Source organism: Brassica oleracea, chromosome C4 (genome assembly GCF_000695525.1).
Source record: "Brassica oleracea var. oleracea cultivar TO1000 chromosome C4, BOL, whole genome shotgun sequence".
Classification (NCBI taxonomy): domain Eukaryota; kingdom Viridiplantae; phylum Streptophyta; class Magnoliopsida; order Brassicales; family Brassicaceae; genus Brassica; species Brassica oleracea.
The window spans coordinates 4,596,134-4,614,300 of NC_027751.1; the positions used below are offsets into that span (position 1 = coordinate 4,596,134).

An 18,167-nucleotide genomic window follows, 5' to 3' on the forward strand; every position below is an offset into this window, starting at 1 on the left:
TGGTGTACAAAAGAGTGAGATGAGTGATGGTATTTATAGTGAACAACAATACATAAAATAACAAAGATGGTGCTTAATTTGGTAAATGAGTGGGTGATCATAATGCTTGATGAGTAGATGATCATAGTGCTTGAGTTGGTAAAGGAGTGGATGATCATAGTGCTTGAGTTTGGTAAAGAAGTGGATGATCATTTCAATGCTTAATTTATAACAGTTCTTATAATAAGTGAAGTCGAAGATAGTGATTTGGATTCAACTGTTTGCATACGTCACAGATACATACATATATACATGATTGAGATGCATATCTTAAATAATACTCCCTCCGTTATAGATGATGTTTTAGAAGGTTTATTTTGTTTCAATTTACATGAAGGTTTGAGATTTTAAAGAAGTTTTGAGATTTTAAGGTTAATTTTAACTTTATTGGAAACTGTTCAACCAAGTAGATTTTCCAGTATTTTTTATAATTGGTTAACTGATTTTAAAATTATATCTTTAAAATATTTTTCTAGAAAAATATAATTTTTTTAATCTTTGTATACTATTACAAAACATCAAGTATTATGAAACGGAGGGAGTAATAACAAAAGACAAAACTCATTATATTACTCTAAAGCCATTGGTTTGCATGGAAGAAGACTGTTATCAAATTTTATATCACTCTTTCTAATCATCTTGTTTGATGAACTTAAAAAGAAATTTATCGTAAATTGTTTAATTGGTTATTGATCATAAGTATTAATTAATTTTAATAAAGAAACATATCGGATTAGCTCAGATATTGATTGATATTTGTCCAGTCTAAGGTAGGAGTTAGGACAGAACTGGTTAAAGCTCACAAAACATTTGTTAGATTTCCTTTTCAAGTCTACTCGTACGTTAAGACATTGGCCATACAATACTGATCCGGCGGGACCAGTTTCCTAATTCTTCAAAAAAAGAATCTGAGGATAATTAATCTTACGGTTGATGAAAATTGGTGTCGTATTCGTATATGCATGTTAATCAAATTCTTACGTATATATACCGACATCGTATGGTCCCAAAGATTGAGATACTTCGATAAAAGGCAAAATTGATAAACTACAAGAACTCTAGTTTGTATAGATTATGAGTTAAGACTACGTGTTTTTTTCATTTTGTAATTTAGTTAGGCTGCTAGCAAGTTAGATGTGTTACCCTTTCGTGTCATTGCATATACTCTATTCTCCTAGGTTTTGAAAAAAAAAATTGATTGACAATATTGCAATGTATATGCATGAGACATATCTTCACATACGACTAGTAGACTTGAACACTGTTCTCGGCTTTAGTAATATTTTGATAAACATATCTGTTTCTCAACATTTCAATTATTAAAAGTTTATCATGACTAATATGATGAATAGTTAACTGTAGGATTACACGCCATTACAATTATTAAAGCTCAAATGTATGACATGATTCCTTCACGAGTCTTCTACCGTCTATATGTTTATCTCTTATTGGAAAAGACCTAAAAGCACATGAAAACTATATAATATATTACCAAGAAAAGGATTGTCTGCAATTACATTTTTTGAGTTTATATTCCTTTTTTTGTTTGCATGGCTCCACGAGATTTGGAAAGGAAGACAAAAATCACCGCCTCAAATTATATTACAAAAAGAGTAAGAAGACGATGTTATTTGATATAGTAAAGAATATAAAGCTGTGCTGCTGCTGATCACCCAAGAGTCACATGTGTATCTCTCTGTTTTCTTGGGACCAAGGGGCAGATTGTGTTCAGATCTTGATCGAGTAAAGATTCTCTTTATAGCTTTGAAGCTTCTACAAGGTAATGAAAATATCAAAATTTTGAAGAAAACATTTTTTTTTTCAAATATTCATCTAAAATATGGATGGTGTTTTTTTATGATCATCATTCATAGTTGTTTTTGCTAAAATAAGGTTAAAAATGTCGGCTTATGCGCATCAGATGGAGAGAGAACTCTCAGGTCTCACCAGCCGAGGCAATTCTGGTATACATAATCTTTCAAAACAGCTGATTAGTTTGGTCTGATTCTACAGCTAAACCAGTTCTTGTTGCAGAGATGGGAAGTCGGTTTTCGATAGATTCAGGATGTTACATGACATCTTTGGCAGCTACCATCTTCATTGCTTCTCTTGTGACATTCGGAGTGTTGATGGTTACACTTCTTATAGCTATATCAACCATGTTACAAAGCTGCGAAAACAAAAACTCTGGAATCATCCAGGTTCAAAGACTTGTTGTTGATGATGAGAGTTTGAGTTACTGCAAAATATTGTCTCTACACTCTAACCTCAACAGCTTAGATGTAGAAGAAGAAGACGGTATTTTTGCGCTACCATTGTTATGCAGAGATGTTGCTTTACAAAGAATCAAACAAGGAGTATACTTGAGAGAGTTGAACTTCACTATCCAAATGGTTCTCACTTACTTCAACACCATCAAACCGGGGAAGGATCACAGGGATGTTGTTGTGGTCGATGTTGATGACATCAATCTGTAAGTTTACCGTTCTAAGTAGCCCTGCGGATTCCAACCGCCGATCTGAACCAAACCGAAATTTTCGGTTTTGAGTTCGGTTTGTTTGGTTTAACAAACCGTACGGTTAACCGAATTATTAATTTTTTAAAGAAAATTATACCAAAAATAAACCGATTTATACCAAAATTAGACTGATGTTATTTAATAATCAATTAAACTTAACTAAGATAACCGAATTTAACCGAAAATATTTTATTTCAATTTTTTTTAAACAATATTCGGTTAGTTTCGGTTTTGAAATTGAAAACAAAAAGAAACCGATAACTGAACCAAACCGAAATGTTATCCGGTTATTCTGGAATTATTTTTAAAAGTTTGGTTAGCCGAAAACCAAAAATTGGTTCAGTTCGGTTTCGGAAAACCGAGATCGCAGGCCTAGTTCTAAGTGTTTGATTCTCAGGAAGTTACTTAAAGTTTTAATGTTTCTTCTATGCATGTAGGATAGAGCAAGAGAGTTACATTGAAGAAGCAAAGCGCCAGAGAAGCAAACTAACACTTGAACTATACTCTAAGCTAAGATCACAAGGCTATTCAATGGTTCTGTTATCAAGAAGACCACAAGAAGAGAGAAACTCCACTGCTGAGCAGTTAAAATCTAGAGGATACAGAGACTGGTTCGGTTTGATTATGAGGTAACTTCATTCAGTGATCAAAGTAACAAGAAACCATTAAGAGTGTAAAGAACTTTTACATATTCTATTTATTTGCAGAGGAGATACAATACAGAAGGAGGAATTAGAAAGATACTACCGCATAATTGGAGTCATTGGTAATCACATGGATGTGTTAACAGGACAGTGGAACTGGCAAAGCAAGCGTCTGTTCAAGCTTCCAAGTCTTACCTATAATGATATCTTTGGATTACATTAAAAAAATGATAAGATCATGGAGGTTTTTGAGTCTACTTTTCAAACTTCATATGTGCATAGATTTTCAAGAGTTTCTCTTATATAGTTCATGGTACATGTTGTAAGATTGATCACATTCATGGTACCATTTGTGATATATAGTTTGTATTACCATTCAAAGATAAGGTACACAGTGCTGGTTTTTAAAGCTGCATAGTAGTTAGAATCACAACAAGAACAAACTCAGCAGAGACAAGAACATGAGCAAGTGAGAAAAGTAACACAATCACAGACACAAAGAAACCACTTTTTTAAAATTTAAAAATGTAACTTTTAAGATTCAGGGACGGCTTCTACGGCGGCGGCAGCAGCAGCAGCAGTAGCCGCAGCGGCGGAGCGTTTGATGGAAGCAGATTTGATGAGGTGATTGTAACTTCCTTTCTCCTTGAAAAGCTGAGCAAAATGGTGCTTGCAGTACAAGATCCCTTCAAGAGCTGCGTAGTTGGATGGAGAGATAGGACAGCCTCCGTGCGAACACTTGAAGCAAGACTTGTGGTAACACTGGCTCTCCACAGTTACCTTCTCGATAGGATACACTGTTTTACTGCAAGTAGCGCATTTATCTTGCGTTCCGGAGAACATTCCAGCAACTCGGCTAGGTGTCCTTGTCTGAGAACAACAAACCAAGAAGAGAATTAGAGTCCATTATATAAGAAGATGGGAGCTATTGTTTAAAGAGAAAATGTTTTACCAGCTCAGGGGTTGGCTTGTCAGTTAATGGCTTTGCAGCTATGAGGGGGAAGATAAAAGATTAGAAAGCTGAGACCATAAACACACAGAAAGTAAAAGTAAGATCAAAAGGTGATGAGTGAGTTTACATACGTGATTGAAAGTTCTTGTTGAAGCTACCAGTCTCCTTGAAGAGCTGCTCAAAGTGAGGCTTACAGTACAACACACCTTCCATTGATGAATAGTTGCTCAGCTGTAAGCAAACCAAAGCCATCAATCAACACACATTTTAACTTTTATCATACAAAGTTTTCACAGAATAAAAACAAAAATGCAGATAATCTAAGATCTTGAAACAGACTTGAAGGGTGGATTTGCAGTGAGAGCACTTGAAGCAAGACTTGTGGAAAGGGACACCATCAGCTGAGAGAAGCTCCATTGGGTACACTGTCTTCTCACACGCCCTGCACTTCTGCTGTGTTCCTGTAAACGACATCGTTTCAGTCTTTCTTTTTCACGATCTGTCCTTCCTCTCCTCGCTCACTATACACCAAAACAAAACCACATCAAGCAATTCTTGACTTATCCACATTGACAGATGCTTTAGCTATTTGCATCAAATCAAATATATTCAGACAAAACCGATCAGTGCATCAGATGATTTGGTGACTAAATCATAAATTCAGAACTAAAGATTGATTCTTTTTTCCTATAAATATTGTAAAGAATGAAACTGTGTAGAATTAACAAAAGGTGAAGTCTTTTTTTTTTTTTTTTTTTTTTTTTTTTTTTTTTTTTTTTTTTTTTTTTTTTTTTTTTTTTTTTTTTTTTTTTTTTTTTTTTTTTTTTTTTTTTTTTTTTTTTTTTTTTTTTTTTTTTTTTTTTTTTTTTTTTTTTTTTTTTTTTTTTTTTTTTTTTTTTTTTTTTTTTTTTTTTTTTTTTTTTTTTTTTTTTTTTTTTAACCTCTCGGTGGATCTGAACAAACGCAAGCAGAAAATGCGGAATCGAAAAAGACGAAGTTCGATGTGGAGAAGACGAAGTTAAAGATGAGATGTAATGGTTATTGAGAGCACGTTCGACAAAATAATGAGACAGATAGTATATCTAAAGGCTTTAACTTTATTTTTATTTTTATGCTAGAGCTTTGCTTTGGTGGAGTGGAGACAGTGGGGTTCCACTTTGTCCTGTCTGATTATTATTTCTAATTCGAAAAATCAAAAATGTAACACCAAATCATTGAAAGATGAAACTTTATACGAAAAATACTCCATCCAATTTTTATAGATAATTTTTTTTTTATAAAATATATATATATATTTAAACTAGATGATGCTTTTGTTTTTGATAAAAAAATTATTAATTCTTTATTTTATATAACTTTGTATTTTTAAACAAAAATACCCTTACCTATCTATTTAATTATAATTCAATTAATAGAAAAACAAACTTTAGAATAAATTTTGTATCAAAAATAACTATCTATTTTGTGCACAAATTTAAAGTGTCAATTAATAAAAACGGAGGAGTATATATTAAAACATCTAAAGCGATATCATGGAAGTAGTAATTTGTATATACTTTATAGTCTTACTAGATTTTGACCCGCGCTTTCAAAGCGCGGGTTTTTTTTTTGTTTTTTTTTTCAATTGACAAATATTTAGTAAATGTCACATTTTCATATATTTGTGTTTTATTTTATAAAAGACTTAAAAATTTTATCTTTATTTATCGTATTTCATTTTAAATGACTATTTATGTTAAAAAAATTAAACTTTATTTTTTTATTGAATTAAGTTGGTATAACTCTGATAAATTAATTGTATTATGGGGTTAATATTTTAATTAAAAAATTATATACTTTTAATAAAGATTTATACTTTTCAATAAAAAAATTCAATTATTTTTATGAATGCTTAAATTATATTAAGAAAAGAAAAAATAATAATTAAGAATAGTTGAAAAAAAATTATTTGAACTTGGACTCAATGGTCCAAAGGAAAAAAAAAGGTGAGAATTGAATCTGATTTTTTAATAGGCCCAAATAGTCAAAGAGAGATTTGATTTGGGCTGGATCCAAAAATAATGACCCAATATAGATTTGTTATTAATATTACTTAATTGCCCTTAATGAAACATGCAATGTTAGTGAAGGAAACATGCCCCTAAGGTAATTATGACAATAGGATCCTGCTTTAATAGTATAGATTTACCCTATAATGGTTTTATAAGAACATCTGAACAGGAATTGTTAGATTCGGGTTTAATTATGGGCTTCCAACTCAAAATTAATTGACAATTAGTGGATTGGCAATAACTATTTATATATTACTTAATGTCCCATTGATTTTCCAATGTGGTATACATATCCCTTAATACCCCTCCTCGAGATGATGGCTCTTATCGGCCAGATCGGGTAGGGTTAAATATTAATTAGGGTTTTAACTTATTATGATCTGCGCTCTGATACCATGTTAGATTTGGGTTTAATTATGGGCTTCCAACTTGGCAATTAGTGGATTGGCCCTAACCCTTTATATATTACTTAATGTCCTATTGATTTTCCAATGTGGGATACATATCCCTTAATAGGAATACAAGCTTATGGTCTAGCTATAGAATGAATTACAAATCTGCAAAAACGTGGAAGTTCTTGGAGTCAACGGAGATGAGCCTGACAGCTGCAATGGCGGCGGCAACAGACATCAAACTGAAGAAGACAACGTTAACCCAATGCCATATCTTTTGCATAGGATTCAGCTTATTGTCCTTGGCCTTGTAGTACATGTGGTTGGCTAGAATGAATGTGAGAGGGATAGTGCTCACTGCACCGGTGAAGCTCATGAAGTCCCCAAGAAATGGCAAGAGCGCTGAGAGAAGCGTGCTAACCGCAAGGTACCCTCCTCTTGCCATGATCTTAAACGTCAAGTTCTTTAACGCCAATGTGCTTCCTGTGACCCCAAACTTTGTGTCCATATACTCATATGTTGGACTCGCAAATATCTACAACACAAAGAGTTGAGTAAGATAAGGGTTAAAATGACAAGCAATTGGTGCATATTGGTCTAAACTAAGACCGAAATCTAGAGACTATAAACATTTTAATTTTAATAAAAAAACTTCTCTTTACATTTAGGAATTTATAAGATCTATGTATATATATTTTTTAAATGATAGTCAAAACAAATGTTTCTCTAGATTTTATCATGGACGAGTTTTAGCCAACAATTAGTTTAAAAATGAAGAATAAGAATCACTAGCTTTTAGTTTTATCTAAAACTTGTATATATATTGATTGATATACAATTATGGTCGATCCTGAGATTTGGAAATTATAGACGATTTGTAAGGAAATTTTGAGCAATTTTTGAAGTCTATATTTATATACATTTTCTTAAAATTCGGAAGTCATAGATTAATATTTCACTTGTCTATATATGCTCATGCCTATTCTAATGACTGGACGTATTCTGTTAATACAATTTACACAAGAGAATTAAACAGTTTGAAACCTCCATGCAAAGAAACTTACGTGTAAACATATTACGGATTGAAGGAAAGCTGAGATGTTAGCAAGGGCTTTGACCCAGAGTGGGCCAGTAACATTGTTTAGCAGATAGGTCGAGGTTGAGGAACCGTAAGCCCAGTATCCGATGAATGTAACCGCCAACATCGGTAAAACACCGATCGTGAACTGGAAGTATAGAGCCTTCATCATGTTTTTCACCACCGGTTGTCTCACTGTGGCCTACCAAAGCATCATATAAAAGAAGGATTAGTTATACGTCTGTATAAACAAAAAAAGAAAATCACATTTTGAAAACGTTAAAACGGGTTTTTATAACCTGAATTTCTGGAAGCATCCCTGTGTTGAATACAAAAATAAGATTTGCTGCTGCAGCTGTGATGGTAAAGAGTTTACTTAACGGTGATCCTTGTATCTCGTAGTCTCTTGAATGTGTTTTCACTCCTATAAACAACCAAAAGAAGCGCCAAGTTTATCAATAGTATGTGGTGACACTTGAAGCCTGATCATCATTTAAGTTATATACCATCTTTAACTGCCAGCACGACTGCCACAACGATGAAGATGAGACTGAAGATGGTTGAAACTACAAGCCATATCCCAAGAGCTGATAAGTGAGGAACACCAATGGCGAAAACCGCGCAAAACAGACCAGCGATGGCTATGAAATGAGGTAGTTTCATGGCATGATCATCTCTAAAAAGCACATAAACAGCCTGGAGAAACAGAACATACTCCAGAGTAACTAACTTGTCTCCCAAGAGTTAGAGAAACTAAGACAAAATGGTTACTACCTTTAAAGCGGAGCCAGCTAGGATGATGAATCCACAGTTAATCATGAAAAGATTGACATATTGCAATCCCCATGTAAGACAATAAGCCTTTCTACCTGATAAAAGAAGAGAACCAATCATTACAATGAAAGTAACAAAACAAAGTAAATAAGTTTGGTTCTCTTACCGTAAATGAATCCAGCGAGGTCTCTGTAACGAATATGTCTCTTGCCACCAAACTCATGAAGCTTGGCTACGAGAGCGTTTGCATAGAGAGAGATTGCAGTTGCAAGAACAAGACCAACCACACCACCAACCCAACCTAAAGGAACCATTACTGTTCCTGAATATCCCAACACATAGGCGTTGTTTATACCAGTTGTCAGAACAAACGCCACTTGAAACCATGAATCTGTACACATTCCACAAGAACATACTTAAAGTGTTAGATTCCGGAAGTGACTTAATCTCAGTGCACTAGTAAAAACCACAATCGTTAGACCGGACTATGTTTTCTTAAAGAGAAAAAACATCGAGTTTGAGGTAGTATAAATAAGAATCTAAAAAAGGTTGTAAATTATTCATTCATATAATCAATATACAAAACTCTAAAACATTTGTTTTTGTATCGATCATGTTTTGTTCTCTTAAGTTTCTTAAAGTTAATTCATGTTTGTTCACAACATAAATTTAGTTATTGATGTGATCATATTCAGTAAAGCTCTTAAGATAACAAGAGAAAAAGGAACGTGAGAAACGTTACAAACCGCTGCTAATCTGATGAGCAGTGTCAGGGACTTCGATATCAAAATGTTCTCCAACACTAACATCGCCTGTACGGTTTTTAGCTCCCGTGTCTTTCATGTTTTGTGGCACTTGTAGTCTTTGGAGCTAAAGAGCTTTTATAATGTTTTGATAAGAGCCTTTACCTTTCTTCTCCTGTTCATACCTCGACCACATGCAGAAACTTTGGGAAAGCCATCTTTTAAATAATATTTGCTACTTTTGACTGAAGTAGTAGTGGCCATACTTTCTTCTTCTTTTTCTCAATGATATAATCTTACTTTAAATTGATATAACGTTTTATTACGTAGTGGCCATACACATTTGATGATGGAGTCGGAACTCCACGATAGATCAGTTAAAGTGTGTAGGGTTTAGTGATTGGTCCTTTTTCAATCATCAACTTTAACCACTAAGTTCACATGAAAGTTATTGCAATGAAGCTACGAGACAAGATGAAGAGTTGGAAGCTGAATGTTGCACAACTAAAGTTACTTAATTAGCCGTTTCAAAGATGATCTTGAGACATTTGTTGATCAGCGTGTCACTAATACAAATTGCATACAACTTCTTCTTCACTTTTTGTTGTTGTTTGGTTGATGGTTGGGCAACATCACATCACAAAGTAGGTGGTCATGTATCCAACAATCTAAGGATACTTTGAGACAGACTCTTCAGATATGGTGAATATAATGGAGAACTCGGTTGACCGGTCGATTTTTGCTTCATGGCTAGCTTCCTTGCATCTATGGCTTAATAGTTTCAAGAGTTTCAGTATTATGCAAGTTCCCTTGCGAAGGAGGATAAGAACCGAGGTGTCATTTTTTCCCATATAGATCAAACCGAGTTTTGATAGAGGTGGTTCTTTAAACTGCCTCAGTATCAGCTAGAACTTTGGTAAATTGTATTCTCTTTTACATGATATTTTATTTAGTCCCTCTAGTTGTCATAATTTATATATACAAAAAGAGAATACGGGAACTCTTGCCTAAGAACAATAATGCAATGACTATATATATATGTGTATGTATAATGAATTACAAATCTGCAAAAACGTGAAAGTTTTTGGAATCAAGGGCAATGAGTCTAACAGCTGCAATGGCGGCAGCAAGAGACATCAAACTGAAGAAGACAACATTAAGCCAATGCCATAGCTTTTGCATAGGATTGAGCTTATTGTCCATAGCCTTATAGTACATGTGATTGGCTAGAATGAATGTAAGAGGGAATGTGCTCACTGCACCAGTGAGACTCATGAAGTCTCCAAGAAACGGCAAGAGCGCAGAGACAAGTGTGCTAACCGCTATGTACCCTCCACGGGCCATGATCCTAAACGTCAAGTTCTTTAAAGCCAATGGGTTTCCTTTAACCCCAAACTTTGTGTCCATGTACTCATATGTTGGACTTGCAAAAATCTACAACAAAGCAGAATGGAGCAAAAGCTTTAGACTTTGAGACTGTGTAAATTTTTTTAAAAAATATAATATACAATTTAGATTATTTATTTTAAAAATAAATAATATAATAATTAAAATAATTTGGGTTATTTGAGTCGGTTTATTCGGTTTTCAGGTTTTTTGGTTTTTGAAAAAGGCTCCAGAAGTAAACGGGACTAAATTTGGTTCGGTTTATATATCAGTTTATTCAGTTAATTTGGTAAAAAAAATCAATTATGCAAATTTTGATTTTTCTGGATTATTTAGTTTATTTCGGGTTATTCGGTTTGTTTGTTTAATATGTTTCAAACCGACCGGTTTCTTGCTTGTTGAACCGAACTGAAAACTAATTAAATTTTTTAAATTCGCCGTTCGTTTATTGGTTCAACCGAATGTTAAACCGAAAGCCAAAAATATCGGTTAGGACGGTTTGGTTTACTTGGGTTCATACTGAATGCCAGAGCTATTAAGAAGCATAGACTTACGTGCAAAGAGATAACGGACTGAAGAATAGCAGAGACGTTAGCAAGTGCTTTGACCCAGAGTGGGCCATTAACACTGTTTAGCAAGTAGGTCGAGGTTGAGGATCCATAAGCCCAATATCCAATGAATGTAACAGCGTACATTGGTAAAACACCGGCTGTGAACTGAAAGTATAGAGCCTTCATCATGTTTTTCACAACAGGTTGTCTCACTGTTGCCTATCATTGCAGAAAGACCAGTGTTAATAAGAAAAGATCATTTATGCAACTCAACGCAAAAATAATCAAACCATCACCTGAATCTCTGGAAGCATCCCTGTGTTGAATGCGAAAACCAAGTTAGCTGCTGCTCCAGTGATAGTAAAGAGTTTGCTTAGTGATGATCCTTGTATCTCGTAGTCTCTTGGAGGTGCTTTTACTCCTACAAGAAACAGATTCATCAGTAGCTATAAAAATCCAATAGTATATAGCTAAAGGTTTGATCATTATACCGTCTCTAACTGATAGAACAATTGCTACAACTATGTAGATGAGGCTGAGGATGGTTGAAACCGCAAGCCAAGTCCCAAGAGCTGATAAATGAGGAATACCAATAGCGAAAACCGCGCAAATAAGACCAGCAATGGCTATACAATGAGGCAATTTAATGACATGGTCATCCCTGAAGAGCACATAAACCGCCTGCAGAAACAGAACACAACCCCAAAATAACTAACTCTGCTCAAGAAAATCAAGAATCAAGAGTGGAGATGTTTAACTACCTTCAAGGCAGCACCAGCTAGAATAATGAATCCACAATTAATCATGAAAAGATTTACATATTGCAATCCCCATGTAAGGTGATAAGCCTTTCTACCTGATTACAAAAAGAGATTAATCATTTCGAATGACTAAAAAACTAAAAGAGTTGGTTTGGTTTCTCTTTACCGTAAATGAATCCAGCAAGGTCTCTATAGCGGATGTGTCTTCTGCCACCAAACTCATGAAGCTTGGCAACGAGACTGTTTGCGTAGAGAGAGATTGCAGTAGCGATGATAAGACCAACCACACCACCAATCCAACCTAAAGGAACCATTACTGTTCCTGAATATCCCAAGACATAGGCGCTGTTTATACCAGTGGTCAGAACGAACGCCACCTGAAACCATGAATCTGTACATTCCACAACATGTGATCTCAGGTTCTTAATTATAAGACCAGAAAGAAACAGAGTTTAGCTAAACAAAAACTTCCCAAACAAACAAATGGTTGTAAAACGTTTTTGAGAGGCAGAGAGATGGAACAAATCAAGAAACTTGGAACTATGACGTTTGGGTATCATCAAAGACAGCATTTTGAAGTAAGGGTCATCATCAGAACCATCAAAGACAACATTTTTGAAGAAAGTGCCATTGCTTAAAGCATCAAAGATAATATTTGTAAGAAAGGCTCATAGTCAGAACCATCAAAGATAACATTTTTGAAGAACGTGTCATTGTGTAAAGTCGTCAAAGACAAGATTTTGAAGAAAGGGTCATTGTCAAAATCATCAAAGCTAACATTTTGATGAAAGGGCCATCGTTAAAACCATCAAAGCCAACGTTTTTGAAGAAATGCTGAAATGGGTATTGACAGAATCATCAAATGCAACGTTTTAAACTCTGATTCGGAGTCACCAAAGGCAACACTATAACAAAGAATCCATTTTTAGCTCATAAACGATTGCGTTTGATTGTATTTAAAAAATATTAAAAAATTGGGCGTCAATCCCCGTATAAGAAACCGTTAATTAGAAATAAACGACTCAGTAAAAATCAAAATAACAACAATCAATAAAAGAGAGGTGAAATCGAATTTTTACAGTACCGCTGCTAATTTGGTGAGCAGTGTCAGGGATTTCAACACCAACATCGCCACTCCCTTTGCGATTATTAGCTTCAGTGGCGGTCATGTTTTCTACGACAAAGGGCTCTTGTCTCTCTGCAGCTAAGAGCCTTTCTTCTTCTTCTTCTCCTCCACCTCCTTCCTCGACCACATGAAAGAATCTTGAGAAAGTCATCCCTTTTCTGATATATATAGAATCCTCTTTTTATTTTATTTTTTAGCGAAATTTTCTCTCCTTCACTCAACTGTCTTTTGATTCGTTCCGCTAAAATCGAAGCCAAGAATCCGGGTGGATTCGCAACTGAAAAAAAAAAAAAAGAATCTAATTCAGTCAGATGAAGAGGGGAGATTGATTGAGAATCGAATCGGTGAAGAAAAGATGGATCCTTTTTTATTGGTTCTTGTTTAATTACAAAACATTTAAGTGGGTCTGGTGAGGGAGCTTTTGAGAGAGAGTCTCACGGTCTCTCTTGTCTGAAATTTTTGTTTTTGCATGAGATCCTATAAGAATGGCCAATTTTATAAATAATTAAAAAAAAATATCAATATTTTTCTTTCTATATTGATATTGTGTCAGCTGATTTTTTTTTTTTTCATAGCCATGTTTTGCTTGTTTTATTATTTTACTAATTCAGTTCATCCTTTCAAGAAATCTTCCCTCACAATTACTAACGAAAAAAAAAAGTATTTGCACTAGTGGTTTATGGGTCTTCTTTTAGTGAGAACAAAACTATTAAATATTCTGTAAACATATTTGTGACAAAAAAAAAATAATTCTGTAAACATATTTTTTATTATTATTTTTTAGAATATGGATTTATCTAAATACATTAGATTTACTTTGTTGCAGGGCTAAACAGACTTGGATTTAATTTCGGATTTTGGTATACTTTTCTTTAAATTATTTGAATAGATTTGGCGTGGAGAAAGAAACACGTTTGGTTAACTACCAAAAAAAAACGTTGATAGTGATTTGTTTGATAGGCTTAAATAAAAGGTTAGACTAATATCTGGGACAACAAAGACCGGTTAATATAGAAAAGGAAAAGTAATTGAAATCGGCTGAGAGTTGGCGATGTATATATTTTTCAGTATTTGTTGAAAATGATTAATGTATCTAGATCAACCCTTAACAAAATACTCCATAAAACATGATTGTTTAATGGGCTTATTTGTTAAATAACCAAACAAAAAAAAAAAAATTAGTTTTGTAGAAAGAAGTTAGAGAGAGATAGGAAGAGAAAATAGGAGAGAAGGTGTTATTTTGGTTTTTTTTTTTTGAACAACTAAAGGGTGTTATTTTGGTTAGTTTGTGAATTATAGTTTTTTTTTAAAGTTACCGAGTGCAATTTCCCTTGTTTTGTTTAATTTTGTAATCGAATTTGGTATGGTTTTTATCGAATTCATAGACACACTGACACACACTCGAGAGCAAGTTGATTGGGGACATGCAAGTTACACTCGAACCTTTTTTTTCTTTCAAACAAGTTACACACAAATCTATTGGCTGAAGTTAATGGCAGAAGGGGCACAACTTCCCACAAAATCTTAAGCCATTTGGAAATGGAAGTACCAGCTCAGACTTTCTGCGAATCAACGGAACTTTCTGCGAATCAACGGACTCCATAAGTCATACTCCCTCCGCATGAAGTTTTAGGTTATGACATAAATATTAAGAAATTTGTTTTTTTATCTAAAAAATTATCATTAAAATATAAATTAAAAACTATTCCACCAATCACAAAACATACTACAAAATATGATTGGTTACACAATTTTTGATAAAGTTAAAAGGTACATTGAAATATGAAAACATCATATATTTTGAAACATCAAAAACTCCCTAAAACATCATCTATTTTGAAACGGAAGAAGTAGTTATAGTTTATGTACGTATATAACTCATTTATTTATCTACTAGTATGAGTCTTTCTTTGGTTCGAATGGTGAGATTAGTATGAGTTATTTATGTGAACGATTAGGCCTTTGAATATCTTTATCTAGATAAAGTATTTATCAAAAAAAATTATATTATTATTTATTTCCTCATCTCTTATATATTAATTGAGAAACATTATGACATTGTTTTGTAGCCACGTGTCACCATGAGAATGAAATTCAGAATTTTTAGAGAAATAAGTTAGTCCATCTTAACTTATATTATACTTTTTATTAAACTAACTATTAAATTGATAAATATCATACAAAAGAATATTATTGCACTTTCCTTAAATAAAAGCTACGGAATTGCTTAATATGATTAAGTATATATGACAATTAATGATTGTGAATAATAAATATTTGATAATAATTTTTGTATCTTAGCTCTTTTTGTTTAATTTTATATTATTAAAAGATATTAAACAACCACATTAACCATATAATAAAAATTAATTTTTTCCTATATGTTATATTTTGAATTTTTAAAACGACTATAAATTATTAAAAATGTTAAATGTCTCACACTAAAATTTTGTGATTATTTTGGTAATAACAAAATACAAATGATCATAAATCGTATGAATATGAAATCTCATTAACTAGACATTCATATTATATATTAATATAGTTTAAATTTAAACTATATAACATAGAAAAATACTTAAATATGATAATTTCTAAATTTGTATTGAAAAAGTATTAAAACCTTAATATTTTAATTTTGAAATTTGCATTAAAAAAATCGCACATTAGAAATTTTGTGTTTATCATATGAATATGAATTTTCAATAATAAAAATTTATATTAAAATATATTATATATATATGTTCATGTCACTGAAATTTAGTTATATACCATATAAAATAAATAAAATGATTGTTTTGATTTATTTACCAAAAAATCATAAATAAACAAGATGTATTATTTTCATTTATGTCTACTCTAATTTAATTATATACATAATACATAAATGAATACAAATAAATAATAGTAGGTAAAAATTAATTTTATATATAACATTCATCCCGCGCAATTGCGCGGATCTTAAGCTTGTTTACCATTAAACAATGTTGATTTCTAAAATTTCACAGATACTGAATTCAATCAGCAGATAGCATTAGTGATATAGTTCTAGTAATCAATACATCTGAGCGACATGGCTTGCAAAACCATATGGCATTGACCATCACACAAAGCCAATTTTTTGTAGAATAAATAAAAAGAATTATTTGGGTGGTGAATTTCAATAACTTTTATTAGTTGAAGTCTACTTTTCGCTAACAGTTTCTCTCTTCTTTTTTTTGTAGTCTGTGGGGTTTTAGATGAATAGTTCTCATTCCGTTCACAAAAATAGATTTTTTAGTCTTTTCACACATATTAAAAAAACACATTATACTATCATAACAAATGTATTGTTTTCTGTAATTTTCAATTTTTAATAACTTTTAACCAATAGTAATTCAATAAAGTCAATTAATTTTTTTAAAGTTTACAATTTTTTCATAGAAAAAACAAAAAAAAATACATCTTTATGAAACAAGTTTTTTTTAAAAAAAGTCGATCTTAATGGAACGGAGGGAGTAGTATTATTCTTTAAGAACATTAAAAAGTTAACATTCTTTTTAATGCTAAGTAAAATTAGTCGGTTTTTCTTTCAAGGTTACAAAAACCTGTATTCCTAAATAGGTATGTAAATATTCCTCTATTTCCCCAAATTTAAGCAAAAAAAATATTCCTCTATATCATAAGTATGTTATACGATAGTTGAAAAACTTTGGGAATATACGTAACTATAAAAAAAATTACTGAGTAAGTACATATCGCTATCATAGATTCTTTGTAGTGCCTTAATAATGGATCATAAAGAGGTCTTTATGCTGTGGACGCCATTTATCTAAAGGTCAATTCATAAAAAAGGGGGAAAAACATATCTTGGTAGGAATATTGTTTTGGTTAAAGCTTGACTAATAGAAGTTCCATCAGAAGAATAATTGATTGATAAGATATTTAATATCAAACCTTGTAATAAGATACTGTAAGAATTTTGCATAAAAGATAATATGATTTGATGGTTTAACTCCTCCACTGGCTCCACAGCGGTTCGATCAGGTTCGTCAGATCCCAAACCATGATTGGTTGATTGATTTGGTTGCAAGTTAGTCGAAAGCTGGATTAGTAAATATAAACCACGTTTGTTTGCGTGATGCTTCTGCGGCAGGAGGAGAGTGGCACGTTTGGAACCGGTAGTCACAACATACGTTAATATTCATGGGCTTGAAGATGGCCGAACTAAGCGCGTACCACTACTGAGCCTTTTAAACTGAGCCCATGGAGATACTGAAATTTGTAGGTGCTTCGGAAACTCGTATTTTAAAAGTTTTTAAAGTGCAACCAGTAAAAGTTCTAAAACAAAGAGCTCAGAGTTTTTAAAAATATAACTTGTTCTTCGAGGTAATTTTTCAAATATAATAGATATTATGAAGTACTATTAATTTATTAGATATGATCATCCAAATTTAAATTACATGTATGTATAGTTAGTTATTTTATGTTTTTGAATATAGTTATTTTATATGAACGTTCAAAACTGATTATGCCCGTTTTGGTGCCTAGGCACTGGCCACTAGATATTAGAACGACCACACTACTGTCGAGCAATTTTCAAACATTTATAAACAAGAATATCTATACAGACAGTGAGATACTAGGTTACCATCTATAATGGATCTATCTGTCCAGCAAAGACATATCGAGATCAATAAGATGCGACTAAGACCAATGTTTAAATTCATAGCCTCTAATAAAGAAATATGCATATAGACAACTAAGACCAAGGTGTAAATTTATACTCGGTGTCATTTCAGCATAATTACACGTACGTAGCTCAGTAGCTCGCGTTGTAAGAGCGAGAAATGTTGGGATTTATTTAATCTATATCCGACTCTATATTGTTTGATTAGTATGATATTGTCCACTTTGGACCTTAGGCAAATCCGCATAGTTTTACTTTTGGTTTCTTTCCCAAAAAGTTTCATACTAATTAGAGTTGAATATCTCTTTATATATTAGACTCTCATTTGTCTAATATCCATTATGCGACTTTGTTGATATCTCACAAGAAAAACATTTGAACCATAGACAAGGCTAAAACCCAACTTTCAAAAAAACCGCTAGAGGGTAATTATGCGTGTTTTATACTAGATTAGTGCATATACGGTAATTAAAACACTGCTTT

General features: G+C 32.7%; 4 protein-coding genes across 5 annotated transcripts; 1 reads left to right on the plus strand and 3 right to left on the minus strand.

Moving 5' to 3' along the window:
- Window positions 1-1,205: 1,205 nt before the first annotated feature.
- LOC106337162 (uncharacterized protein At2g39920) lies at window positions 1,206-3,521 on the plus strand. 2 transcript variants are annotated; one of them, XM_013776215.1, is made up of 6 exons: window positions 1,206-1,652; window positions 1,755-1,819; window positions 1,933-2,003; window positions 2,074-2,512; window positions 2,995-3,186; window positions 3,265-3,521. In XM_013776215.1, exons 3-6 carry the CDS (start codon window positions 1,940-1,942, stop codon window positions 3,422-3,424), a joined length of 855 nt encoding a protein of 284 aa, XP_013631669.1. In that variant the 5' UTR covers window positions 1,206-1,652; window positions 1,755-1,819; window positions 1,933-1,939; the 3' UTR covers window positions 3,425-3,521. The 2 variants fall into 2 exon arrangements, with proteins under 2 accessions (XP_013631669.1, XP_013631668.1); XM_013776214.1 differs by having other exon boundaries at window positions 1,206-1,819.
- Window positions 3,522-3,570: 49 nt separating this feature from the next.
- On the minus strand, window positions 3,571-5,237 carry LOC106337163 (LIM domain-containing protein WLIM2a). Its single transcript, XM_013776217.1, has 5 exons — window positions 5,095-5,237; window positions 4,493-4,674; window positions 4,285-4,384; window positions 4,154-4,191; window positions 3,571-4,071 (listed from the first exon to the last, which is right to left on the minus strand). Exons 2-5 carry the CDS (start codon window positions 4,625-4,627, stop codon window positions 3,736-3,738), a joined length of 609 nt encoding a protein of 202 aa, XP_013631671.1. The 5' UTR covers window positions 4,628-4,674; window positions 5,095-5,237; the 3' UTR covers window positions 3,571-3,735.
- Window positions 5,238-6,330: 1,093 nt separating this feature from the next.
- LOC106337661 (proline transporter 3-like) lies at window positions 6,331-9,345 on the minus strand. The gene is made up of 8 exons (XM_013776782.1): window positions 9,195-9,345; window positions 8,615-8,839; window positions 8,449-8,543; window positions 8,181-8,370; window positions 7,974-8,098; window positions 7,661-7,876; window positions 6,719-7,131; window positions 6,331-6,363 (listed from the first exon to the last, which is right to left on the minus strand). The coding sequence occupies exons 1-7, from the start codon at window positions 9,289-9,291 to the stop codon at window positions 6,754-6,756; spliced, it is 1,326 nt and encodes a 441-aa protein (XP_013632236.1). The 5' UTR covers window positions 9,292-9,345; the 3' UTR covers window positions 6,331-6,363; window positions 6,719-6,753.
- An 854-nt stretch (window positions 9,346-10,199) lies between these two features.
- Window positions 10,200-13,486, minus strand: LOC106337173 (proline transporter 1-like). Its single transcript, XM_013776230.1, has 7 exons — window positions 12,974-13,486; window positions 12,056-12,280; window positions 11,890-11,984; window positions 11,620-11,809; window positions 11,425-11,549; window positions 11,132-11,347; window positions 10,200-10,625 (listed from the first exon to the last, which is right to left on the minus strand). Exons 1-7 carry the CDS (start codon window positions 13,164-13,166, stop codon window positions 10,248-10,250), a joined length of 1,422 nt encoding a protein of 473 aa, XP_013631684.1. The 5' UTR covers window positions 13,167-13,486; the 3' UTR covers window positions 10,200-10,247.
- Between the last annotated feature and the right edge of the window lie 4,681 nt (window positions 13,487-18,167).

Excerpts from the sequence above, each read along its gene's own strand:
- LOC106337162 (XM_013776214.1), top strand. The coding sequence starts at position 1,940 with ATGTCGGCTTATGCGCATCAGATGGAGAGAGAACTCTCAGGTCTCACC. Across the intron at positions 2,004-2,073 it reads CACCAGCCGAGGCAATTCTG|AGATGGGAAGTCGGTTTTCG; the intron begins GTATACATAATC and ends TTCTTGTTGCAG. Across the intron at positions 3,187-3,264 it reads TGGTTCGGTTTGATTATGAG|AGGAGATACAATACAGAAGG; the intron begins GTAACTTCATTC and ends ATTTATTTGCAG.
- LOC106337163 (XM_013776217.1), bottom strand. The coding sequence starts at position 4,627 with ATGTCGTTTACAGGAACACAGCAGAAGTGCAGGGCGTGTGAGAAGACA. Across the intron at positions 4,192-4,284 it reads CAACAAGAACTTTCAATCAC|CTGCAAAGCCATTAACTGAC; the intron begins GTATGTAAACTC and ends TCCCCCTCATAG. Across the intron at positions 4,072-4,153 it reads ACAAGCCAACCCCTGAGCTG|ACAAGGACACCTAGCCGAGT; the intron begins GTAAAACATTTT and ends TGTTGTTCTCAG.
- LOC106337661 (XM_013776782.1), bottom strand. The coding sequence starts at position 9,291 with ATGAAAGACACGGGAGCTAAAAACCGTACAGGCGATGTTAGTGTTGGA. Across the intron at positions 8,099-8,180 it reads CGTGCTGGCAGTTAAAGATG|GAGTGAAAACACATTCAAGA; the intron begins GTATATAACTTA and ends GGTTGTTTATAG. Across the intron at positions 7,132-7,660 it reads AATCCGTAATATGTTTACAC|ATATTTGCGAGTCCAACATA; the intron begins GTAAGTTTCTTT and ends TTTGTGTTGTAG.
- LOC106337173 (XM_013776230.1), bottom strand. The coding sequence starts at position 13,166 with ATGACTTTCTCAAGATTCTTTCATGTGGTCGAGGAAGGAGGTGGAGGA. Across the intron at positions 11,348-11,424 it reads GGATGCTTCCAGAGATTCAG|GCAACAGTGAGACAACCTGT; the intron begins GTGATGGTTTGA and ends CTGCAATGATAG. Across the intron at positions 10,626-11,131 it reads AGTCCGTTATCTCTTTGCAC|ATTTTTGCAAGTCCAACATA; the intron begins GTAAGTCTATGC and ends GCTTTGTTGTAG.